Source organism: Cricetulus griseus, chromosome 10, assembly GCF_003668045.3.
Source record: "Cricetulus griseus strain 17A/GY chromosome 10, alternate assembly CriGri-PICRH-1.0, whole genome shotgun sequence".
Taxonomy (NCBI): domain Eukaryota; kingdom Metazoa; phylum Chordata; class Mammalia; order Rodentia; family Cricetidae; genus Cricetulus; species Cricetulus griseus.
In genome coordinates this window covers 12,264,230-12,291,046 of record NC_048603.1, presented here as the reverse complement: position 1 = coordinate 12,291,046, position 26,817 = coordinate 12,264,230, and the positions used below count along the sequence as shown (strand labels likewise).

General features: G+C 45.3%; 2 protein-coding genes across 3 annotated transcripts in view; both read right to left on the bottom strand.

The window, feature by feature from the left end:
* Positions 1-1,254, bottom strand: part of Dpys (dihydropyrimidinase) — a 72,358-nt gene extending 71,104 nt beyond the window's left edge. The window contains exon 1 of the mRNA XM_035449661.1: positions 991-1,254. Within this exon, the coding sequence (XP_035305552.1) occupies positions 991-1,254 (264 nt within the window). The remainder of the gene's footprint in view (positions 1-990) is intronic.
* A 6,358-nt stretch (positions 1,255-7,612) lies between these two features.
* The window catches only part of LOC103161301 (low-density lipoprotein receptor-related protein 12), a 63,713-nt gene continuing 44,508 nt past the window's right edge, over positions 7,613-26,817 (bottom strand). For both annotated transcript variants that reach the window (XM_027431465.2, XM_027431466.2), the window contains 6 exons: positions 20,975-21,110; positions 18,134-18,336; positions 16,571-16,715; positions 15,558-16,520; positions 13,790-13,922; positions 7,613-9,942 (listed from right to left, as the gene is read on the bottom strand). In XM_027431465.2, coding sequence (XP_027287266.1) covers positions 9,037-9,942; positions 13,790-13,922; positions 15,558-16,520; positions 16,571-16,715; positions 18,134-18,336; positions 20,975-21,110 — 2,486 coding nt within the window. In that variant the 3' untranslated portion in view covers positions 7,613-9,036. The remainder of the gene's footprint in view (positions 9,943-13,789; positions 13,923-15,557; positions 16,521-16,570; positions 16,716-18,133; positions 18,337-20,974; positions 21,111-26,817) is intronic.

Here is a 26,817-nt window from a genome sequence, read left to right as displayed (position 1 = left end):
CCTCAGAAGCTCCCAGGAAACCTTTCCGGTCCATTCACAGGTTTGAGCATCTGGGTCTTCCCTTAGAGACCCCCAGCCTTCCTCTCCTGGAAGATTTGGCTGCTTCCTACATCTCTAAGGGCAAGTACTTCAGCAGGAAGGGTCCACTTTAGCTGTTGCAGGGAGCAAGTGGGTGGGGGAAGGGGCTGGAGAGGTCACCCTGGTGTGAGCGAAGGCTGGAAGAGCACTCCTAGAATGCTATCTTTAAAATCCTGGTCAGGTGATCTTACTTCTATAGTTTTGGGCTGGGTCCAGTGTAGACACTACTGGCTTCCAAACCACCCCGGCCTCTCCAAGCTACAACATTAACTTCAATCTATGGATCACGTTCCTTTTTTTGGGGGGGGGGCAACGACCCTTTCATAGGGGACACAAATCAGATATCACGCATATCGGATATTTATATTACCATTCATAACAGTAGCAAAATTACAGCTATGAAGTAGCAACAAAAATACTTTTATGGTTGGGGTCACCACAACATGAGGAACTGTATTAAAGGGTCGTAGTATTAGGAAGGTTGAGAACCACCGTTCTAGGCGAATGGGGTTTTCACTTGTTGGTGGCTGGAGTGGAGAACTGGGAGCAAAGGCTGGCAGGGCCTATTTGGAAAAACAAGCAAGCCAATCATGCAGACAGTAGGAGCTTTGGAAACCTCCATGGACTATCACGACAAAGAGGGATTTCAGACACCTGGAGTTGGCGCTTAGAGAAAAGAGGGCAAGGGAACAGATGGCTTCCAGAGTGCCAGGTTACCCAAAAGGAGTAGAGGGGCCATATGCTCGGTTTGCACCGCAGACCACAACGTACAGCATCTTCACCCCAGAAGCGCGCCCCTTTGCGCCCAAGGCTAACTCGGTTTCTCACTCCACTCCAGTCCCTAGCGCTGCGCAGGAACGAGCGAGGTGGGGCCGCTAGAGACCCCAGATTATAGACCTGTGAGTTGGGTACCTTGGTGCCCTGGTAGAAGTCGTCGACTGACTGAGAGCCCATGAATGGGAATTGCATGTGTGTGTGAGTGTCGATTCCTCCGGGCAGGACCAGCTTGCCGGTGGCGTCCAGAATGCGCAGCCCCCGGGGCGCGTCTCCGAGAGGCAGCAGGTCCCGTCCCACCGCCACCACCACGCCGTCCTCCACTAGCACGTCGGCCACCTGGGAGAAGTCATCATTGACCACGCGACCCCCGCGGATGAGAAGTCGTCCCTGCGGTGCCATGGCCAGGGGCGCTGGGGAATCTATCCACCCGCCCGGAGGAGTCTCTCCTTTGAGGTCTCCACGAACTGTGCCCAAACTCCCGCTCCAGCTGGGAGGCAGGTTTAAGTGCTGGACACAGGTGTGGCTCCACCCCAGGGGAGGGCTGACCTGCCACAGGCCGGGGCAAAGCCATGAGCATAGCCCCAGGCGTCCTGTTGCACCGAGTCTGGGTGTCCACTGAGTTTATGGGTCAATAGAGGGGAGAGGTCTTGGAATTTGAAGACCGCAGGCAGGGGCTTGCCTTCCTAGGAAAGGTACTTTAGTGAGAGATAGAAATCGACTTGGTTCCTTGGTGACCACTGTCTACACCAAAAGACAGAAGGAACCTGTGTAGGTTGTCCCCAGCACCAGCAGCAGTAACACCTCTGAACCGACATACGTGATCTGGCTCCCCCTTCACAAAAAAGAGCAAGCCACCTCGGCATCAGTGATTGGCAGACTGTGCTGGCATGTTTGGAATGCTGGTCTCCAGATGGATAAGCTAAGGAGAGGACGGGGTTGAGCAGAGGCAGGCTCTAAGCGGGGAGGGAGGGAAGAGGCTGCCAGAGGGAAGCTGAGAGAGCTGACCAAGGCAGGCTGGTTGTGGTCTACAGTCACCTGAGAGACTGACCTCCCGGCGCGCTTGTGCCAAATTTCCTGAAGCATCGGCCGCATATCCACCCCTCAAAATGGTTAAAAGCCATTTGGCTGTCAAGCCAGGGAGGAAAAGAACCACCAAAACCTCAGAAAGCTTATTTAATTATTGTCAAGAGACCTTGGCCTGATGGTGAAAGGGGTAATTATAAACACAAAGAAAGTCCTGCCAGCTGTGCAAGTCAATACCCCTGGGAGACTGAGATTGGAGGTACCTCCTGCAGGTCCTTCTCTCCTAAAGCATCCGGAAGAATGATTTCAAAGGTTTCTTTATCTTGGACACTTTATATCATGACACAGCACAAAACAAACTTGTCCACATTGAATTAACTTAGAGTGTTTTTTTGTTTGTTTGTTTGTTTTGTTTTGTTTTGTTTTGTTTTTAGACAGGCTTTCTCAGTAGCTATGGAGCAGGTCCTGGAACTCACTCTGTAGACCAGGCTGGCCTTGAACTCACAGAGATCTGCCTGCCTCTGCCTCTGGAGTGCTGGGATTAAAGGCATGTGCCACCAACGCCCTGCTTAATTCACTCCAAGTTTTATCTGAAGAGGAGCTTGTGGGTATGTCGGGGGTGGGGGGAAATGACTTGCTGAGATTCTCAGACATCAGTAGAGGGGGAAAGAGCAGGTTTAGAGAAAGATGCTGGCTGCTGGAATTGGGAGAATGTGGCAGCTCTGGAGACATCATTCTCACTCAGCACTTCAGGGTGGAGGCCCAGCCTAAACAAATAAATATGCTCAGTCTGGGAGCTTGGCTTCTGCTGACACTCCGGGTCCCTGGCTCTGTGGTGGGAGAGAACTTTCTGGCTTGACAGTGAGCTTCTGCCTGGATGGGTGATGGATTTTGGGATCCAGGCGGAACTGAGGTATGGAAGGGGAATGAATGAGAAACTGGAATTGGAAATTGAACCCCGGCCCTGACATGAACAGATGTGAGCTTGGGCTAGACATTCCAGGGTCCCATTCTTCCTACTCGAAGAGGGATAGTTAGGCCGACAAAAGTTTATCAGCCTGCTCTTGTTTGTTCTGTTACATCCGGAGAGCCTTCAAGTAGAAACTCCCCCAAGGCTGCAGCAGTGAGCTGGCGACTAGGAGGGGTTTGTTTTCTAGACTCAGGACCATCTTATTTATCTCTGGTTCTTCCTTCTGGGTCAAGGGGCTTGGCTTGGGAAGGAGCTGTGTGTAAATACTACAGTGATGCCAGGCACCAGGCCACAGGTGTCATGGCTTGAATATTTTCATCTTGTGTTCTGAAGATCAAGTGTCCGCCACAGGCTCCTGGCTTGAACATTTGGTCTCCAGCTCATGGTGGTTTTAGAAGGCTGAAGCTTTTTTTTTTTTTTTTTTTTTTTTTTTTTTTTTTTTTTTTGTGTGTGTGTGTGTGTGTGTGTGTGTGTGGTTTTTTGAGACAGGGTTTCTCTGTGGCTTTGGAGGCTGTCCTGGAACACGCTCTAATAGACTAGGCTAGTCTCGAACTCACAAAGATCCTCTGCCTCTGCCTCCCAAATGCTGGGACTAAAGGCCAGAGCGTTTTTTAAGCAGATGCAGCCTCAATTTAGAGAAAGCGAGGCTCACTAGGGGTGTGCCTCGAGGTTTGGTAGTGGCCCCCCTGCCTGCATGTTTCTGCTTCATGACTACAGATCAGTGTGATGTGCCATGCTTTCTCCATGACACTCTGTCCCCTTAAGACAGAATAAACCCTTCCTGAGGCTGCTTCTTGTGAGACACAGGGCAGAACAAGAAAAGTCACTTTCTAATTTATATCTAGACAATCCATACAATAATATTAAGAGGTGCGGTGATCTTCTGTCTTTCTGACCCTTTCTTTATGTGAGGATACATTTGTCACTACTGGGGTTGGAGCAACAAGACACCATTTTGGGATCTGCCCTTGAAAGACCCCCGGAAGCTCAGGCCCCCAGGATCTCAGCCCAGGACCACGATGACCTAATCACCAGGCAGAGTCGAAAGCTTGATGCAAACAACATGAGGCTTTATTGCAGCTTTAATGAGCTAACTCCATGTTAGCTAGGACCTTTCACCCACCCGCCATGGCGGATTGCTGGGGAAAGATGGCAAGAAGCCACTGCATAGAGATCTTACAGGGCAGCGTTAAGGGGAGTGTCTAGGGGTAAGCACAGGCTCAGGATTGGTGTGCCTCCAGGCTTGCAGTTTTTGCCCTGTGTTGATTGGTCAACTGGTTGTTATGGCCCATAGGCCCTCCCAGGGTGGTTGCTATGCTCTGCGCGTCATTGCTGTGCACTTGTCTGTAAAGCACACCCAGAGCCGTAAAGCATAGCACCACCAGCTAACTTCTGATTGGTTCCTTGCCACGAGGCCAGCATCTGACCTCCTAGTGACCAAGGCAAGGCAGGCAAGCACATGTTAGACTGTCATGGCTGCCGAAATGGGGAGCTGGTTCCTTCACCCTCATGAGAACAGCTGACACCTTGACTATGTATTTCCCAGCCTCTAGCACTTAGAGAAATATAATTTGTCATTTATGAATGACCCAGTCTCATGTATTTTGTTACAGCAGTTGGGCTAGGAAATCAGGACTGCTTTTAAAATCCTTGCACTGAAGCTGGGGCATTTTTTTTTTTTTTTTTTTTAAATCACTGCTCAGGGATAAAGGGCAAGACAGACAAGAATGGTCACAGATTCTTTAGAGCTGTTGAGACTGTGCCAGTACAACCCCAGGAGGCCCTCATCCCGAAAGCACTCCTCCAGAAAGAGTTGCCTTGAGGGAGAGTACCAGCAGCAGGTAGGGTTCAGTGGTGGGTTAGATTTGGCACCCGCATAATTTTAAGTACTCCTCTTGACCAAGTGTTGAGGTAAGTACTCCGTTGTCCTTTAACACATGACCCCTTTGAGGTCAAATGTTTTGTTTCAGGTCACAAGGCAGCAGCTACTGGAGGCAAGGCTTTCATTCGAGAACCTTCAACTCATCCATCCTGTGACCCCCACACTCCAATGACAGTTTCCAGGATTCTATGTTTAGTTTTCAAAGTCACCATCTGTAAACCAGGTTAGGGACGCAGCTCAGTTAGTAGGTTGCTTGGTTACCGTGCACTACTTAGAAACGTTGTGGATACACATGCTTGCAACCTGGGCACTCCTAAAGGCTGCAGGTTATCCTCATGAGGTTATCTTTGGCTACACAGTATGTTTGGAGATAGCCGGTCAGCCCAGCCAGAGATATTCATGATTGGCACTATTAAAAACAAAAAGATGAAAACCCTTAGCGTCGAGGTCTTAAAGCCAAAGCAGAATTCACTGCAACTTAGAGGGGACCCTGAGAGTCTCTGGCTGGAGTTAGGGAAGCAGGCTCCACCTCAGAGCTGTTACAAAGCCATATTTTATAAAGACAATAACATTGGTAAGACTGGTGACCTGGGTGTCAATCAGAGAAGAGGCACATGCCCTGGACAGACAAGGCATGACCCTGTGCCTGAAGACAAAGTGAGGGAAATGGGTTATGTCATTAGACACTTAATTCACATTAAATACATATTGGCTTGAATAAAATTACTCTTGCGAATTAATGTAAACAAACATGGTGACTATGTTGTGCATGTGTTTGTAGCTAATTGTCTATGTTTTAAGTTACGAGCTATTCAGGGCCACTGATCCGTGACGTTCTGGCAAGCAGAAGCCGTGCCATTCGTCATTTGGGATACAAAGGTCTATTGCAGAGCGTTGTGTAAGACGAACTTTATACCTTGGTGCAGTGGGACTCCGTGGAGGGTCGTTTGGTCTGTATTAATGATGTAATTAAAAGTGTATTTTAAGCTCTGTGGAGTTCAAAACTCAGCTTTAGCGTCTTTTACGTTTCAATTGTCACTTTTGACTTCAAAGTCGAGTTTGAAAAGTTCCTGGACCAGATGCCTTGCAAAGTAGCTGCAATGCCTATGTCCACCACTAGATGGCTCTGTCCTCTTGTAGGCTTCTTGGCAGGTTGACCCAGACCACAGCCACAGACACCCGTGTGTTTGGTTTGCTCTTGTCATCAAAAAAGTGTCTGGACTTGAGTACCTACATCTATACATAATTGTTAGTCCTTTCTCAGCTATGACTGATACAGTCTTTTGTGGACATCTGTAAGTTTGGTTTCATGCAGTAAAATTGTGACATTCTGGATTTATACAATGCCTTTTCATTGAGCAATTTTTTTTTCAGATTATGGTAAAAAAATGTATCGAGGGTGATTATTCACCTAAAAGAGAACATTAGTGGGACTCCTTCACATCATGAGCCCCTCTCTTGGTTTCCAACGTATGTCCTACGTATGATTTCCATAATCTTCTTTAGGACTTAGTTTTCACACCAGCTACAGCGTTTATGTCACTGGTAATGGCAACAAAAACCTGATAAAATTCGTAAAGAATTCTTAACAAGATGTTCCTGAAAAGTAAAACACAAAATACATCAGAAAGACTTAAATAAGTGGCTGCCATTTTTTTAGAAGGCTCTAATGTAGATAAATAACAGTGATGTTGAATTTCAGTTACTTACAAAATTAAAAATATCTAGGAAAAAAAAGTAAAAAGAAACAAGTGGAAATAAGCAAGAAAGGATAACCAAACTGTACACAGGGAATTTTCAAACTTTAAAGATTTTTTTAAAAAATTCTTTCGAAGAAACGGTGTTCTGCGCTGCTGGCTCACACACGGGGCACAAAATAAAGAGAAAAACGACAGTGACTGCCACAGCCAGGAACAACCAGGGAGCTCGGTCAACCTTTCTGACACTTCTGCTACTAAAGGTGATCTTAGGAGGAGGGAGAGGGAGGAGGGTGACTGTGTTTGAAAGTGGCGGTTGTCAGAATAGTACTGGTGCAGAAAGGCAGGCAGACCAACCGAGAGAACACTCTAGAAATGTGCCGTGTGGAACTGCTCTTTATAAAAGTCCTGTTACAAACTGGTTTGAGGGACGATGGCTAGCCGCTGTGGGAAATGTAGGCAGTTGCCTTGGGTCAGGGGGAGAGGGGTCAGTTTTGAAGCCCTAAATTTAGCATGGCTCACCGACTTAAAGGTTAAAAAAAAAAAATCAAATAAAATCATGCACCTTTGTGCACTCCAACTCTAAGTGTTTGTACATGAACGCCTGCACAAGGCGGTCTGCATTGTGATTGTTAGGAGAGCGATACACAGAGGGGCACCGTATGTATAGCGTGTAATATTTTGGGAGAGGTATACAAGGAACTGGTACTATTTGTATCTTTTTAAATAGAACTAAATGATAGGTGTGTCGGGGTAGGAGAAATTCAATTTTTTTTTTAACTGCTTGAACCAGGGAGTTATGTATAAGTCAATTAAAAAATAAATTAAAGCATCTGCCAGTATGGTGGGCAGGGCGTGATCCCCAGAAGCACAAAACAAACAAAACAAAACCTGAAGCAAAAAGAAAACTGGGAAACCAACCCCTAAGTTCCAGCTGCTAGTGGCCTTGTTAGGACCTAAAGAAGGTTCATTTGCTGTGTTGAATTTCTACATCGGTAGACTGGATGACATTTATCAAGCAAAAGGCAGCTTTCTTAAAGGGAGAGGGGACCTTTGCAGGAGTACTGGCATGAAACTCAATACCGAAGCTCCGGGAACGACCCTCTTCCATGGCTTCGGCTGTATTACATACGGCCTGAATCGGTGTACAAAAGGAAGGTCGACAAAAATAAAGAGCAACGTCGGTTTAAAAAGTACCTCAAGGCAATAAAAAAAATTATTTTAATTTTTGATACATATTAAAACATTTTAGTCAGGTGTCCCTGACGGCATACAGGACAGATACACAAGACCTCAAACATGCTTGAAAATGACATTCAGCAAAGTATTCAAAATGTAATAAATAGCAATAACCACATACAAACACATCTTCATACCCAATCATTGAGCTCCTAACACAGACAGCTAAAGAATAAATAAACAAGAATTGACACTAAAAAAAAAATAATGGGGTTTTGTAATTCACTCTACTTAAAGTGGGGGGGGCAATTGGAACAAATTCTTAATTTGCTTTTCAAGATTATAGCGGTGACTCTCCCCCCCTGTACCCCAAGTATATAAAATATACTGGAAAAAAATCACTCTTACCATAATGCAGTTTTTAAATACAACAAATAAATATGAAACCGGCAAAGCAAGTTCAAGTTGTAATAAAAATGGTCCCGCACCCCCAAAGCTATGGAAATACATAGTCACTGTGGTAGCAAATGCTAGCATCTATAGGGATAATGCCAGCAAGCTAGACTCGTGTGAGACCTTGGCAGGACTTTAGTGCAAACCCTTTAGGGTCCAACTCAGGCAAACCCCTGTACTGGAGAAAGACATTACCAGGTGGAACTTAGCATGTACAACTTCTGTACATGTTTTATAAAGTTCAAAATTTAATGCATAGTAGAGTATCTTCGTCCGCTTAATTCTGTCCCTAAATGGAGATGAAAACAGAAATGTCTTGGGATTTTACCATTTGGTCTGTACCATATTAGAGTATTAAAGTCAGCATTAGAAAAATCTAGAAAAGTTTGTTTTCTGACAGCAATGTATCTAACTCTACGTCAGTTTTATATCATTGTGTGTTAAATGTGAGCGGGAATTCTCTTCCCTTTGACAGGTCCATCCAGCAGCAGACAATGTTATGCAAATAAAGAGGTGATTATGTGGGTTTGTTTCCTTTCTCGTTTTTTGTACATTAACAACCTTAGCATCTAGTATAATAAATTACATGATGTCAAAGAGCATGGAAGATTCTATTAAACAGAACAAACCTTTTAACGTAAGATAGATAAAAATGACAATGAATTAAAGCAGCCATATCTCACTATTAAACTAAAGTACCAGGATTTAAAACAAAATATAAGACAAACGGAAGAGCATGATTGAAGAAAACAAACACATAATGCATTTTCAATTGCTAACCCAGTGAACTCTAGCTCGTAGAGAGTCACGCGTTGTTTAACGTAACCATGCAGGCTAACATATAATAATATAATAATAATTAAAAAAAATCACCCTGCATCTTTTCGCTTTTAAACTAAAACTAGTTTAATTGTGAAGTTAGAAAACAATGGATGGATATTGCTCCAGCTTTGCACAGTCTCTCTGGGGATCCCATCCTAACACAGTAGCAAAGCCTCGTCGTCACTCGTTTCGTTTTTGGCCGCCGCCGCCTCTAAGCAAGTGTCCGGTATCTGCGCGGTGTGCACCATGCCACAGCGCGGGCAGGGGCCGTCGCGGTTACCGGCTCTGCCCGCGGGGTTCGCGGCACAGTAGGGCTGTCTAAACCCCTGCCCTTGGTCTGAGGCCAGGTCGAGCAGGGGCCGGGAGCAGTCACTGGCGTCAATGTCTGAAGCTCCGTCGGAAACCGGGATTAGCATCTCGACGTCGTCGTCGTCCTCTCGTCCACTGCTCACCCCGTTATCGAGCTGTCTCAGGGGGCTCTGGTTCTGATGGGTGGCGCTCGCCCGACCTAGTGTGAGCCGCACCCAGCGCAGGCCCTGAGTCATGCGACTTAACGCGCTGCTGAGCTGGTGGCGCGCGGGGCTCACACTCGGGGCATCGGCCCCGGGCTGCCCCTCCCTGCCATCCGCGTGGCCGCCACCTCGGGTGCTCTGCGCCGCCGCTGTCACCGCCGCAACCGAGGCCGCCGAGGGGTTCCCACCTGTGCCCACGGTGGCTTCCACGGCTGCGGTGGGGGGGACCTTCTGGGGCAGAGGCGCCGCCACCCCACCAGCCGCTCCCGCCGTATCCCTCCTCTCCGTTTCCGTGTCGGTGTCGTCGGACTCCACGGAGAACAAGCCTCGGTGAAGGCGACTCCTTTCCGTTTCCCTGCCGCTGGTCTGACTCGGGACGACCTCGTCTCCGTCCGCCGAGACCAAAGCCAACGACCCCGAGTGGCGCGATCTTGCGAAATTAAAAATCCGGTTCCAAATGCTGCTGGATCTGCCCGTCATCGGGAGCCTGATGGAAGTAAATCCCAGCTGAGAGCGCACGGCGAGCCTCAGGTTCTCCAAAACCGAAGCCTGCAGAAGTTGGGGGGTGGGAGAGGAATGAGACCATTAGTGACCGAGTGTCACCATGAAGAACCTTCTCTGACTCACTGTCACTTGCAGCAGGATGAAGTAAATCCCCTCTGCTCCTCCCGGGTCCACCCCAGAGAATCTAACCTAATTTAAAACCTCAGCTTCTCAGTGTGGGTTGTCGGGGTCCATAGGAGTGGATCCGTTCCATCTTGACGTAAGGTCAGAGAGTTCAAAACTATCCTTGCTCTTTCAAGGTCAAAGGCCTAAGAGCAAGGGTCTAAGGCGTGGCTATACTGGAGGGTGTCTGGTCTAAGGTGTGGGTGTTCTGCCTTGATGACAGAATACTTGATCTAAGGTTACTAGATCAAGTCTTAACCCTCAAGTCCAGATAAGAAGAGGTTTGATCTAAGGCGTGCTCACTAAATGTTTGGAGAATTAAGGAAGTAATTAAGTCTGTTTGTTCCTTGGATCATGGTAAAGTCTTCTGCCTTTCCCCCTTCTTTTGGTTGCGATATATAAGAATTTTGAGCAGTAAAGTTAAGGTGGATCCCAGGGTTCACTGAGATGCCCTCCCAACTCTAAGTCTTCTGTCTCTAGCCTGATTCTTTCCTCATCCATACTCTTCCTCTCAGGTACAGACCGGACAAGTGGGCAGGACTGACAGGTAGTTATGCCAACTACAACAGCTATTTTATTTCAAACCTCAATAATAATCCAATCCTAAAACTGTGCCAAGTTTAGAAAACAGATAAATTTACAACCAGGAAGATCAACAAACCCCCACCGTCCTTCGCTGAGTGACCCAATATGGTTTATATTTTTGATCCTTTATCCTCTTAAAAAAACAAACACAAAAACAAACCAGCCTTGATTTACAAGGCTGGACTGTCCTGTCAATGTGGGAATTGCATTTCAGAGCTGGTCTTCCAGGCAGGGTCGAGTGAATGAGTACTGAGAATTCAGCTTTACTGTTGCAAATAAAGGACAGAACACACTACACAGTAGAAATCAAAAGTATACATTGGGATTCCTTCTCAATTTTAAGAATTAAGCTTTTAGTTTCAGTTTAGGGTTAAACATAAACCACATTAGTCTTTAAAAACTGATAATTTAAAAAAATTATAGACTTTAGAATGTGGAATGCTTCACAGATTCATTAGCACATAATAAAAGTATCTTGCTCAACGAAAAGAAGACCTAGGGGCCAGCGAGATGGCTCAGCAGGTGAATGCAGGAGCCTCCAAGCCTGGCTGCCCAAGTTGGATACCTAGAGCTGACTAGACTCATCTAAGTTGTCCTCTGACCTCCACAGGTGGTACCATAGCAAGCAGGCCCCCTCTTCCAAACACAATAGTGAATAAATGTAATTAAAAGAAAAATTCTTTTGTTCTGGTTCAAAGTGTTAGATTGTTTTAAAATGTGCAGCATTTAAATAGTCTTTAAGCTCCACCTAGTGGTTACAGAGCTGGAACAAACACAGCTTTCATGAACCTGGATTGAGCATTTAAAATTCTATGTTGTCTCATTGAAGGCTGGCTGACCTCTCTGCCAAGGCCCAGCTTCTGGCTCTTCCTCTCACAGAAACAAAAGGGATGCAAACAGGGAAGATAGGCATGCTAGCTCAGGCTCTCCATCCGTTTGTCACGGTCCTATAGTTATTCCTGCACAGTCTGAAAACAATTCAGCAAAAACCAAGAGGCCACAACTGCAGGAGCATTTCGTAAAATAGCTTTAGGAAAACACACACCACCACTGAGGAGCATTTCCTAGTCTAGCTTTAGGAAAACACACACCACCACTGAGGAGCATTTCCTAGTCTAGCTTTAGGAAATACACACGACCACTAAGAAATTTGGCTATCTGCACACATGGACTTGCAGTACAAAATGTGTGAGTTTTTTTTTTTTTTTCACCAATTAAGAAATATCTAACTACAAAATTAAAAATCAATAGTAGTTCAAGTTAAGAAAGAACCTCTCCACAGACCTCGTCCTGAGCACCTAGTATTCAAGCCACGGTCAAGTGAGCACAGGTTACACCACACAGCAGTGAGCAGAGGCTGGCAGACCCTCCGCACACTTTATACCAATGCTATCATTACAGGCGGCCACAACCAGAAGGCATTCTCTACCCAGTTCAAAGCCTGCTCATAAAGGTGGACAATTTAACATTAGATTCTACAAGGGAACTATCGTGGATGTTTGGTGGATGACTGCCTACAGTTTAACTTGTGAAGCAGCAAAACCTCCCCAGAAACATTTCTTATTTATACTGGATGGCAAATTACACAATTATTTTCTTTAAAAAACTGTGGAAAGATGATCATTTGTTGCCAGAAGTTTCAAACTTGAGATTTTGGTCTCATTAACACAGAGTCTAGTTTACTGTTCAGTGCTGTTTAAAGAGAATTCCCTCATGAGGATAACTTCTAGCTCTGTAGAATGGAACAATATAGAACCCAGCCTTCCCACAGCCTCTGTCTGACCTTGTCTTCTCAAGTATCACAGCTGATAGAAAAAGGCCATCATCTCCCCGGGGACTGGCAGGCAGCTCAATGCTGTGACTTAGGGTGGGGCTCTGTTGAGTTAGGGGACAGTTTCAGGAGGGTACAGACTTCCATTAGCCACATACAATTAACCATGACTATGGGAGTCTGGATGGGGGCTCAGGTGTGTGTCCTTGGTAGGTAGCAGCTCTGGAATATTGCCGCACAGGTGTAAACAGAGCAATGCTAGGTCCACCGGGTTGCCTGGACTCTCTGCCCCGCACACCTTTCCTCAGTCATTTCATCTGTAGCCACTCACAGTAATAGAAAGCCACCACGGGCAAACAGCTCCCAGGGAGCCCTTCAAAGCTTTTTAGTGAGCTAGGAAACCCGGTAGGGGGGCCCTAGCTGGGGAGTCCCCTGAACTTGCAAATGGTCCCAGGCTTGAGCAGTCAATGGGTCTGTGGTCCTACTAGCTTCACAGAGCACAGTGGGTCGGAGGGTGATGGGAGCTGGTGGGCTGAGTCAACTATGGTCTGTCACCTACCTTCAAAGACACTCTGATTGTGGCAGGGCCAAGAATATAAAGAAACTATAATTTATTTTTTTTTCTGTTTTACACCCAAAATTTGACCAGGATAGATTCTAAATATAAAGCACTCCTGGAAAAAATGTTCAAAACCTACAAATACTTACCAAGGATTTGCTAAACACTTTAATAAGGTGACATGTGCCAGCAGTGAAATGGTGTTCTATTTTTAAAGAGTTAAGTCACTGAGAAAATATTCATTTTTTTTCAGTTCTAATTCGGAGAATCATTTCTATAAACATTTGTGAATACACTTAAAATCTACATGCATTTAAATCCTTCTGACTAAAATGAACCTTGGTATATTTTTATACCGTGTAAAGTTTTAAAAAAAACTTACTGAGAAATTTGAAGAATTAAGAGACATACGTTACAACCCAAAGAAGTAGAGTGGACCAAATTCTTGGACACTGTAAAACCCAGCTTGAAATTCTCCTTCAAATGAGGGGGCAAATAACTTCCCTTCAATTACTTTTACTTAAAACTGGTTAAGTGACATGGTGAGCACATTAATTTTAGTATTCGTTTTTAAATCTCTAAGTGTTCGGTTCAATCAGAAAACTGGTCCAAGTTTTTAAATTTCAGTGCACTCACTTATCATAAAAAGCAAAATGTCTAATAGCAATCATATTATAATCATAAAAATCAAAATTTTATAGATTCTGTTTATAATATAATGAAATGCATATTTTTAATTGTCCGGATAATTAGTATCTGCTTTACTACATACACACTTTAAAAGACGATGAACCCGGTTAAAATCTGCCTTATACCTGATTAGGTGAACAAACTGGAAAATCTTCCACGGGTGGGATTAAGCCCTGAGCAATCAATTGTCCATACGAGGGAGGGGCCTCTCTTCTGAGCAGTTCGGCTTCCACTCGAGACAGCTGGGTCTCGAACGACCTTTGTAAACAGGAATGAAAGGGTCAGAAGGCGGCAAGGGCCGTGTTCCACCATCAGTACTGAAGGCCAGTGGAGTCTTTCAACCAACCAACTCAACTGTACCATCCTACTCTGGGGATGCTCCAGTCTTGGCCAGGCAGCCATGAACCTAGATCACTACATCTCTGTAAAAGGCACACGATAAAATAACAGATTTTAAAACCCAAAGGCCCTAGACTTCAGGAGACGCTTGTTGAAAGGCCTCAGAAGACACTTTATCCATCATGTCAGAGTGAAATGAGCCTCCAAGTATGCTCCTTGCAGGAGCTGGACGGGACTGGAGACCTGACTGGCCATCGTGTTTTTTTGTTGTTGTTTTGCTGTAGCATGGTAAAGTTGCTCAGAGAAGAGACATAGCAACGGCTCTTACCGCCCGGTGCATCTGTGCACCATCTGTGATCTTTAGGGTTTGGCATGTTCTTTGTTAATTGGTAATTTGTAACTGTTAGGACAGAAGGCAGCTATCCCCTCAGCGGCCTCTTGGAAGGAGTGTCTGCCATTAACTTCTCTCCATTTATCTTATACCACACGGGGAGCTGATTTCCCTGTGGTCCATCCTCCTCCTGGCTAAACCAAGAACCTGTCTCTCACCCAACTGCGCATGGCCAGGCCTTGAGCTCCACTCTCGTGTGCTATTGGTCCTTCGTGTGTTTCCACAAGGCTCCAGACCAAATGAGTTTCTTCTCTACCTTCTACTCACCTATTTCAAAAGGCGCCTTTGGATTGAGGACTTCTACAGGCACCATGAGGGCCTTCACACCACTGTTTCACAGACCGCTTATGGCTCACTGCTGGCATTTACCCCGCCCACCAGTTCCCTCCTTAGTGTGAGCCTGCTTGGGAAACGACGGTTCATTTATTTTCTTCTCACGTGTAGGAAACTATAAACACTGAAGGCTCTATGATATTCAGAATTATTGAATATTTATAAAAACAAGATAAAACTGTAACTGAGAATAACAGTTGGCAAAAATCCCCTCAAGACGGTGACCTGGCAAATCTATTTCTTATCTCAGTTCTTATAAAGCCAAATAATGCTTTTGTACTATGTTTACCTTTGACTAGTCGGCTTTTCTTCTTAGTTTCATATATCCTAGACATCTACACATCTCCAAACCACATTGAGAGGTCTTACGGCAAACACTTGGGCCACACACTTGTGAAACTTTTCTCTTTTTAGTACATGCCTGTGTGCGTGAGTGTGAGTCCCTGTGTGCATGGGGAGGCCGGAGGTCAACCTTGGGTGTCCAGTAGCCACCCACGGTGTTGATAGAGACAAGGTCTCTCACTGAATGCAACCTGGGGTTTGCTGATTAGACCAGGCTGGGTGGGGGTCGGTGAACCCCAGGGGTCCTCATGCCTCTATTACTGTGTGTGTGTGTGTGTGTGTGTGTGTGTGTGTGTGTGTGTGTGTAGTTCTATGTATGTGTGAGCACCGTGATGACATGTGTGAGTACTGGCCATCACATTCAGGCCCTGTTTGTGTGGCAAGCATTTTACCAACCCAGCTACCCCTGACCCCCGGGGCTTGGGGGACGGGGACCGTGTGTTTATTGCAGACGTGGCAAACCGAAAGAAGTCTGTCTTGACACTGACCTGCGTTCGAACATCCTCAGTGAGTACAGCTTGCAAGTGCAACCCAGGGCGATGACGAGCAGCAGGCCGCAGATGAGGCTCCCTATGACGGCCGCCGTGATGACTCGGGTGGGCACGATGACCGGGCAGTTCTCCTCGTCGCTGCCGTCCCCGCAGTCGTCCTGGGAGTCACACACCCAGCTCTCGAACACGCAGCGGTTGTTCTTACAGTGGAAGTTGCCCGGCTGGCAGAAGAAGCAGTTCTTCTCGTCGGACCCGTTGGGGCAGTGGTTCTGGTAGTTGCAGCGGTCCGAGCGGGGGTAACAGACGCCGTTGCGGGAGCACGGGAACTCCTCCCTCTGGCACGCGGTGCAGTTGGCCTCGTCCCTCCCGTTGGGGCAGTGCCAGTAGCCGTCGCAGCGCTGCTGCTCCGTGTAGCACCCCCAGTTGCCCCCGCAGGGGATCTCCCAGGGCAGGCAGAAGCCGTCCACCTGGTAGGTGGCGTTGAAGCCCCGGGCGGCGTTGACTTTGTCGGCGCAGAAGTGCACGCGGATCTGCCCGGAGGAGGAGACCACGGTGAGCGGGGCGCGCGCGTCCAGCGCGGTCAGCACGCGCAGCAGCCTCCGCGGGCTCTCCTCCAGCCCGTCGTAGACCTTCACGTAGTCGCCGTAGCCGGTGCCGTCCAGCTTGAAGTCGGTGAAGCGCAGGATGACCTTGCGGTGGTCGCCGGTGTCGATGAGCCAGGTGCAGTTGCTCCCGGGAGGGTAGAAGTCCGGGTAGTTGGGCGAGCTGAAGGTGCCGTAGAAGTACTTGAGCCACTGCCCGCACGTCGGCACGTCGCAGTCCATCTCGTCCCCCAGGTCCAGGCAGTCGATGTTGCCGTCGCATTTTAGGGACTCCGGGAGGCAGGTGTAGACTTTGGTGAAGCGTGACAGGCACTGGAACTGGTTGTAGGCGCAGGGCTGCGAGGCGGCGGCGGCGGGGACGGCGGGGCGGGGGCGGGGGCGCGCGGGGGCGGCCGTGGCGGGGCAGCAGGGCTGGCCTTGTCCTTGGCGCACACCTGCTCGTCCGAGCCGTCCCCACACTCATCCATGCTGTTGCACTGCCAGGCTTCTGGAATGCACTTCCCGTTCCCGCAACGGAACTGGTCGCAGGCGCAGTTTGGCTCCTCGGATTTCCCTGGGAGGATGTGGGGAAGAGGGGATGGAGACGGAAGAGAAAAGATGAGACACAGGCACACTGCGAAAGGCAGGGGGCGCATATAGTTTTTTTTTCTTCTTCTTCTTCTAATAAGTGGCGAGGCTTTTTGTAAAACCCTGTTAAAAGTATGTTGAATTCTAGTGAGGAATTAGCACCGGCATTTACATACTCCATTTATCAAATGTTCAACTCCTTGCCCGCAAAGCTCCTGGCAACTTTTGCCTGAAGACACCAAAGCGTCATCGGAGCTATTTTGTAGATAGCTCTTTCGTTGCAGAACATTTAGCGAAATGACTTAAGACAGGTGAGCCAAAGGATGTACCTCCCAGGAAGTTAACATCTCATAAGCATAACTAAAACAGGAGACGTGTTTAAAGGAAGGAGAATCATGCAGGCGAACACTTTGCAAGTATGTTTTCACCTTCTCCCATTTTCTAGTCTCTGTACACACACACACACACACACACACACACACACACACACACACACACACGGCAGGGCGGTGCAGTGTAGTCAGATCTGCTTTCGGTAAACTGTCATCTTAACTTTAAGTTGCTTCAGCCTGGTGTAAGCATGATGAAATACTTCCATTTTATGCTTTATTTTTAATGCAATTCCAGAGTTCACGGAATGACTTTAGGAAGTGTCTGTTAACAGGTATGGCTGCTTCCGGGAGGGCAAAAGTCTGGGTAGAATTGTTCATGAAGGAGGGGGGAACGTGTTTAGGGAATTCTAATTATTTCAGTCTACCGTGTCAAATATTCCACAAGAGCACCACAGACGAACCAGACCCTAGCAGATTCCTACAGCCCCCGAAGTGACAAGTTGGCTGGTTGCTGCCTGTCCACTAACAACTTACTTATGGGTAAGGAGGTGGCAGACATACTTCAGGCTTAGTACAGACTGTGGTGGCGATAAGAAAAAGGCGCCGCCCAGTGCTCTAAGTTTCCCGCATGCGCATGACTCGGTCATGTTTAGAAATGGTCTAGGAAAAGGAAAATTAAAAAGTCCGAGGCTGCAAACCTGGTGGGATGGGTTCCGGCTTTTGCTTAAGATGCAATGAAAACGGTAATGCCCACTCTAAAAATTATACTCTAATGTAGTCTTCGAGATATGGGTGAGAGTCTTGAGACAATCCTACTTTCAAAACAAATGTATTTAAGATGTTTTAAAAGACAGACCTCGGTTTATGCAATGAATCATTTCATTGCGGTGATGTGAACATCAAACTGGATACTCAGTTTTAAGGCAGCTGACTTTAGCTTCTCATCTTCAACCTCGGCCGCCTCGAGGGCTGAGCCATGATTAAGGGGACCCTGTTCAGAAAACGAACTAAAAGTGACTGGGCACTTAATACCACAAAATGTGGTTCGGCATTTTTCTTTTCAAAAACACACCTGAAAAGTACGCCAGTCTGAAGCCTTTCCTGGACACGCTGTCGTCCGAATGGAACCGGATCCAGACATGGTCCCGTGAGGAGATGAAAGGAGGGGGCACCGTGGACCCGCAAGCTCTGTAACTCTCAATGTTCTTGTAGGTTTCTATCGTCAGCCAGTCCAAAGTGCACCTTCTGGACCCCTGGATATCAAAGTCCTGGAAACTAAAACAAGAGCACGTCGGAAGAGGCTTTCAAAACCGAAGACAAGAACGGAGGATACACATGAGATGCAGGGGAAGAAGACAAGATCCCAAGTCCCTGCTTCTTGTATCCCCGTAGGCGGCGGCATCCTCAGTAACCACACAGCTGCAGAGGTGCAGCCCCTAAGCCTGCATCGTTCCTGAAGGTTCCGGAACCACGCTGAACCGGGTGACAGCACAGGCTCCTGTTGCTAATATCTTTAGGAAAACCCTTTCCCAATTCCAGTCACCCCACAGTTCTTGCTTGAGCCAGAAGTTCAAGATCGCAGGAGGTAGGCTAGAAAAACTTCCCTTTCAATTCAGTTAGACTGGGTCACCCACTTCCTTGGCTGCAGCTAAATCAGAGCAATAAAGAGAGAAAAGGGGAGGGGAAGGGGGGAGGGAGAAATGAGAGGGGACAGGGAGAGAGGAGCAGGGACAAACAAGAGTAACATTTGCTGAGAAGGGTCCTTGAGTTTGGAAAACCCTTTCATATCAATCACTTTATAGTTAAACATTATCATGTAGTTCCTAAAATACGGGCACAAGTAAATGGCAAAAAGCCAAACAAGAACAGGAGAAGCAGCCATTGCTTGCTAAGTAGAAATAAGAAATCCAATTTTGCTTCCAAATCTGAACATGGCTCACTAACAAATGAAAATTTGGCTTTATCTCTCTGCCTCCGCTTTAAATCAAGTGATAAGGAAGTTAACTGCAAGGATTATGTCAGGCTATTTTTTCTTTAGACCCTCTCAGTAACTCCAGCTCAGGCTACTTGTGTCATTACTGGTGCACAACACTTTCAGAGATCTCTCTACGTGCAAGCCTCTGTCTCTTACAAGAAGTCAGAAGTCTAAAAATACTGTTCACATCGAAAGTTATTAGAACTTTGATTTGTTTTAGTCAACATGTCAATAAACATATACTACTATATTCTAAATATTCAAATATTTAGCTATATTTTAATGCAATTATACTTTGCAATGCAATGTGTCAAGAAACATTCTGGGAATTAGCTCATCGGTTTGACCAGACTGCCAAGTACTGAGGGGGACAGAAAAGGTTAAGAAAGAAACCCCTGACGTCACGAATAGAATATTGCAATGTCTGAGTAAACTGTATCACAGGTGGATTGCATCAGCTGTTTATCTTAGCACCTTTTCATACCGTCTGGAGTTTGGGGTGTGACTTACTTCGGATGGACCCCCCTCCCTTCCTCCTTATCTCCTGGTGTTCCCTGTCCAGGTTTCTATTTTACAACTAGTCTTAAATGGTGGTTCCCACAACTACAGATTCCACCATGGAGTCAACAGGCAGCAATGTCATTCATATTCGCTGATGGCTAGGAGAATTTCATATTTGCTGGGAGGCAATCAATGGCTAGGAGAATTTCTTTTTCACATGTTTTCTTAAGCAAAACAGCCAGACCTTGGCTTTGACTATGGGCTGAGGGAGAAGAATGAAGAAGTGGTTTACATCGGTCTCTTAAAATATTAAACAAACAAACCCAGCACACATCCATATTACTATATAGTTCATGTTAGTCAGGGTTTTAACTTCACCTTAAAGTTGAATGTACATTTTATCCTTAATCGGATAGCTATTTTAAAGCATCTCCCTGGACAACAATATACTTTCTATTTTACTTATTATTAATAAAGTTAAATCAACTTAACCTTTACTATCATGGGCTCATCTGCATATCTGAATGGGTTGTATATGATCACGGCAGGGGACACTTTGCTTCTACACTGTAAAAGGGGGGTTGAGGAGATGGCTCTGTGAGCAAAGCACTTCCTGTGCAAACATGAGGACCTGGTTGGGCTCCCAGAACCCATGTGGCATGGTGGCACATGTCTATAAGACTAGTGCTTAGAGGGGCCAGGGGGTGCAGGCTCATGCCCAAAGCTCACTGGCTACTAGTCTAGCTAAGATAGCTCCAGGCTCAGTGAGAGACCCTTCTCAAAAGAAAAAGGTGCAAAGTAATGGAGGAATACAACCAACATAGCCTCTGGCCTCCACGTGTGCAAACGTTGGTGAACACGCCCACAACACATGAAATCACACGTCGAAGAAAGCAAGAACAAAATTTAAGATATGCTTAGTAGCATGTTTACGGTTTTATAAGCACACCCATGTCCACCCAGAATCGTATTTTAACTTCTTTAAAAGAAGAGGTACCAATGAACGAGGCTAAGGGGATGGCATGGATCTTTGAGCTGGTTGGTGGTTTTGTTTGTCTATTCGCTGCTAAAGATCACTCTTGAACCTAATAAGCTATTCAGCAAATTACACTTTTGTTAAGAAGTAGTTAGGATAACTGGGTGTAGTGGATTGTAGTTTACATGACATGTTTATCCTGGATTCGGAGGGGAAATCCAGCACTCTGGAGGATGAGGCTAGAGGACTTTCAGCTCAGCACTGGAGGCTGTCGGCAACAGAAAATACCAAAGACACATGTTGTTAGATCACTGCCTACTTTTTAAATGACACTCATAACTATCATTTATTCTATGTTCTGCAAGATATTTTCATACTGCCGTACCCATGGCAATGCTATTTAGAAACTGCACTTATATTTCTAAATAAAAGATTAACAATATGAAAGGTATCAGAATTACCTTATAGTAATGATTTCCCCTGGGTTTGCCCGTATGAGCCAGCTACAGTTGATTTTGGCAGGATATTCAGAAGGCCAGCCTGGACTGGTGATTATTCCACTAGGTGCTCGGATTTGTTCTGGAGTCTCTCCACAAGCTGGAAGATAGCCAAAGTGACCTTAGCTAATCATTACATTCAAAAAAAAAAAAAAAAAAAAACCCAAAACCAAAAAAACCCAGCATTTCTTTAAAAAAACAAAAACAAAAGCTAAAAGCAAACACTTCCAATATCCAATCCCATGCAGGAAGATGTGGTTCGGCTTAGAAAGCCTCTCTGTTCCACTCTGGTATTTTAGTTTTCTTCCCCTTTAGAAAAAGAACCCTGTCCTTACTTGGGCATTGCTGGCAGGCAAGGGACTTTTCCAGTTAGATTATTCAGGCATCAGAGGTTTTAGGTTTAAGCATAGAGATCAATCAATTTCCCCATTGATCTTTTCTCAAATCCATCTTTTAAGTTCATTGTATTGTGAGCTAGCTAAAGTTCAATATTTATTCAGTAAATGCGCTTAAGATCTTTGGGACCATCAAGTTATTTTCTGTGAGCTTTAAATGAACGTAAGATACTGAACTGAAGTTTTAATAAAGTAGGTCAGTAAGACACTAAAACACTTCGAAACGGTTCCTGCCTGTGCCCCATTAATAATCGCAGGCATAATCACAGGACTGTGATTTCAATGAGAATGTTTCCATGGGCTCAGATGTACCTGGTCCCCAGCCTGTGGCATTATTTGGGTAGGTTTAGGGGTGTCCCTTGTTGGAAGAAGTATGTCTCTGAGTGGGGCTCTGAGATTTCAGAAGCAGTTCACCCCTTCTTTCCTGTCTGTGGTGATGTGAGCTGTCAGCTGTCACTCACTGCAGCTCCAGCCGCCATGTCTACTGCTTCCTTGCCATGGACTCTCATCCTTCTGGAACCACGTGCATGCCCCAAACCCTTTCCTTCTGAAAGTTTCCTGGGTCGTGGTGTTTTTATCACACTGACAGAAAATTACCTAAGACAAGGGTCTTGAAAAGAGTCCTAAACTATTGAAAAGTAAACTTCTGAAGTAATACTTTAACTACCACAATGTGGTTAAATATCTGAATACCACAAAAGAAAACATTCATGCCTAGATATGCTTTCACTTTCCTAGAATCATGCTGGTAATAGGACAATGCATTCTTTCCCACTAAAAATAAAAACACCTGGCTAGACAGGGAAAAAAAAAGACAAAGAAACAAACAAAAGAAAGAAAGAAAGAAAGAAAGAAAGAAAGAAAGAAAGAAAGAAAGAAAGAAAGAAAGCTAGCTAGCTTATGGTAGAACTTAAACCTTGTAAACTATTATTTCATATAATTCTAATCAATTATATTTGCTGGCCTTTAAAGTAATAGGGAGAGTAGCTGACATGAAGAATTATTAGAAATCTTGGGACAATTTACAGAAAAGTATGATTAAAAATTATATGTCAAATCAAAAACCCCGGATGAGCACTATGTCCCAGTTAGTTAACTAATTAGTGTGCATGTCTATAAAAAGCATTGCTGAGGGCCGGAATGAGTCAGTGTAAGCAGTGTACTTGGTACCATATAAGGCCTGCACTGAGACTTTAAAAGATCAGGCGGCCAGACTTGCAGACAGCCAAATACCCTCATTGCTGTTACAACTGGGTACAATCCTTCCTTTAAACGGATGTTGATGTCCACTTAACTTAGGATAAGGATGACAGGAAGTAAACTGCAGTAATTAATATCATTGATGGTGTTCAAAATAAAGCAAGCTGAACTGCTTCCAGGCAGTCCTTGTGTCTCCAGAACCACCCATCGTCTGTAGAAAACCCACATCGATGTTCAAAGTGTGTCCTACCGCAGAGTGAAGGCTCAAGCCTAAGGGAACCAGAACACACTGCCCAAGGGTCAGATGCAAACCACTTTTAGAACATGGAGCTTCATGGCCCAGAGTTCAGAGCACACACCAAGGACTCTGCCATCATGCCCGGTCACAATCAAGGCTGCTGTCACTTAATGACTGATTATTTATGTACTGATTGCCATCGTTAAGTTTCATTACAAGTAAATTTCCTGAGCTGGGCACGGTGGTGAATGCTCCTCCAATCCCAGCGCTTGGGAGGCAGAGGCAAGAAGATCGGAGACTTCGGTCATCTCTGCCTACAGAATAAATCCCCTCCCTCACAAGAAAAAAGATTGATTTTAATGAATGATGGCTTGATTTCTGGGAGTGTAATTCCATTGGAAAAACTTACTGAGAACAAAGTACAGCTTTGTTTCCACTTCATTAAGACAGCCACAACAATCTCATGAGAAACATATTCTAAAGACCTTCTTCTTGGTACTTTTACCACAGTACTCTGGGACTCCGGATGGAGTAGAGTGTGACACAGTATAAAATCTCCAACTTTTAAATAAACACTAGACTAACTCTAGGGGAAAAACTAGAAAGATTATTATTATTAGGTTTTTTTAAAATTAGATTTTAAGAAAAAAAAATCCAAGTACATAAGAGACCAATAGGTGGTGCTCACATACCAAAAAATAACACTTTCGTGTGAACACAGGACACATGTAAATGTGGACAAACACACACAAACACACGTGAATGTGTTCTAGCTCACCCGCATACACTTGAACACGTGTACATAACTTCACACGGCTGAGACACGCCACCACGCATAGGATTAGCTATTTTAAGACATGCTACACTTCTATTTTATATGTGTTCTTGGTGACGTTATTCGAAGGGGTACACCGTCCAGCTTAGTAAATTAACAGAACTGCCAACACTGAGGAAGGACACAGTCGGAAGGGAAGGAAAGAGACCGAGTGAGAGTTATACTCACTAAGAAGTACTTCAAGACTCATTATTTTATGCTTTATAAGAAGCTGGAGTCTGCCTGGGCTGCAGAGATCATGGCTCTGCAACTGAGGGTGCTTCCTGTTCTCGTAGAGGTCTCCAGATTGGTTCCCAGCACCCACGCCAGCTGGCTTACAGCTGCCTGTCATTCCAGCTGCAGAGGATTGGATACCTCTGGCCGTGGGAACCTGCACACACACACACACACACACACACACACACACACACACACACACACACACACGCACACACGCACCTAATTTAAAATAAAACACGAGGGGCTGGAGAGATGGCTCAGAGGTTAGGAACACCGACTGCTCTTCCAGAGGTCCTGAGTTCAATTCCCAGCAACCACGTGGTGGCTCACAACCATCGGTTATAAGATCTGGTGCCCTCTTCTAGTGTGCAGATACACATGGAAGCATAATGTTGTATACATAATAAATAAATAAAATCTGTAAATAAAATAAAATAAAACACGAATCTTTCAAAGAGAAATCAGAAGCTTCGAGAGTGCCTCTCGGTGGTAGAGTTGTTGCAAGTGGTTCAATGCCCCTCCTCCTTCAGTGGAAATGCATATAAGCATTCTAACAACGTTATTTACTCGTCTAAAATGGGGAGATCTTATGCTGTAATTTTAAAGGTAAGAATGAGTACAAGTGGGGAAAACAGTAATCTATCATTCCTACGAGGCTCTCATTACACTGATTATTAGACATCCCGCACCCCGTGTTTATAACATACAGGAATAGTCTCCTGCGTTAGCGCAGATATGTAAGGGTGGCTGCATCAACAGAACTATTCCCCTTACTCTAAGTGGCATTCCTCAAGAATCAAATCATTTTTTGCTTGGACATTAGCTCTCATCAAAGCAGATCGCTAATGCTCACGACAGATAATAAGAAAATGTTACTCGGTGGTAAAATAAAACACCCAATAAAGTCAGGAGAGGCACAAAATATTGAAGAGGAACTCTGGAAATACAGGAAATATGGCATGGGGGAAGCAATGAGCTGAATATAATTACGAAGCCTTCCCTGGGAAGTTTGCAAGTGCTGGGGCAATTCTAAAATAGCTGGCGAAGCACAGGGTAAGACGAATGGGCAAGATTCAGCCTTTTATGCAGCTTTTAAAGCCACGGTACCTACATTTTCTAGCTTTATACACTAGAGATTTAAATGCTGAGTACGTGACTACTCCTGAATGGGTTTTCCCAACTATTACTTTGTGAAGCTGATGGTGACTCTTGAGGGGAGCCTAGAACAGACGAGGCAGGAAGCAGTACTTGGCAAACAAACGTCTCCATCAGTTATGACACACTATGCATTCATAACTGAGTCCCTGTGTCCTTTTTGAAGAGTAATAAACAAGCTGAATGAGGGGTGATTAAAAAAACTATCACCTCCTTTGTTCTAGATTCCATATTTCTTTCCATTCAGGTGACTGAAGATCAAAAATCTCCCTTATGCTGGATTAGCAAGCTGACATCAAAAGTCCACTTAACCCACTTGCTGTGGTTTCTTGCAAGAATAACAGAGCAGCGGAGACAATCAACTTACAAGGACAAACAGATTCTGGCGGCTCTCAGTTTTGGAAGTTTGGTCAAGTTTGACCTCACTACTCTAGCTAGGTCTTTGGTGAGATTAACACGGTAGGAACCCGTGATGCCTTGTGATAACCCAGAGAACCAGAGAGTAAGGGAACATCTTCACCTCAGTGCCCCACCTCCTCCTGGGAGCATTGCCATGGGGCCTAAGCCTTTAATGTACAGACCTTTTTGTTTTTATTTTTTTTAAATAATAAATTTATTTATTTTACATTCAGGTCACAGTTTCTCCTCCCAGCACCGCCCCCTCCCCCCCCCAAAAAAAAAACCACCACGCTGCCTCTGTTCCCACGCTCAACCCACTTGTCTGTTGTTTAGGGAAGGGCAGGTCTCCCATGAGTATTAACAAAACATGTCATACCAAGCTGCAGTAACACTAAGCACCTCCCCATGTATTAAGGCTGGGCAAGGTGACGAAGTATGAGGAGTAGGGTCCCAAAAGCCTGTAACAGAGTCAGAGACAACCCCTGCTCCCACTGATACGAGTCCCACGAGAGGACCAAGCTACACAACTGTCACCTGTATGCAGAGGGCCTTCTGGAAATGTCCAAACTAAAGGACCCACTAAGCTCCTGGCTTTGCACAGTAGCTACAGAGGAGATTTAGCAAAATTACAGATAATATGCAACACACTTTGAAAAATTATTCTCAAAGTGTCACAGTGGAAGAGAAAACATTACATATGTGAATATGTTTGTTTTATATCGTCAAGGGGTCTAGTGCACGTCCCTACACAACACAACACAACACAACACAACACAACACAATAGTCTCCAAACTCACCCAGACTCTTCCAATGCTGAGTTTACTCACTGTGCAATGTGATAACGCTACATGAAACCATTATATTCTTATTAAGGTGGCTATTTAATAGATAACTTGATGACATATAAAACATGATTACACAGCATATTAATATAAATCCATTATTGTATAGTGACATTAACACGGTGAAGTTACATACTGTAGAGCATAGAAATGACAGCATCTCCGTCACCCCCCAGAGCTCTACCATGGTGTCTGGAACACTTCAGGGACAGGCTCTGGGGCTCTGGGACAGTGGGCAATGCAGAATTCTGCACTGACGTGTGTTGCTTTCCTCAAACATGTGTACCTTGCATCCCCACTCACTTTCTCCAACTTGAAGAGTTTCTTGGGTTCCATTAAGTTCTATTTTACAGTCTCTAATCTTGAACATCTTAGCGGACTCATTATCAACTAGAACACAGTAACTTGTCATGTCTTTATTCGATGCATGGATAAAAGGCATTGGTCAAATGAAGCAGTGAAATTCTTTTTGATTGCTTCAGCAAAAGATCAAGGTACTTGGTTGAAAAAAACTGTAAAATGT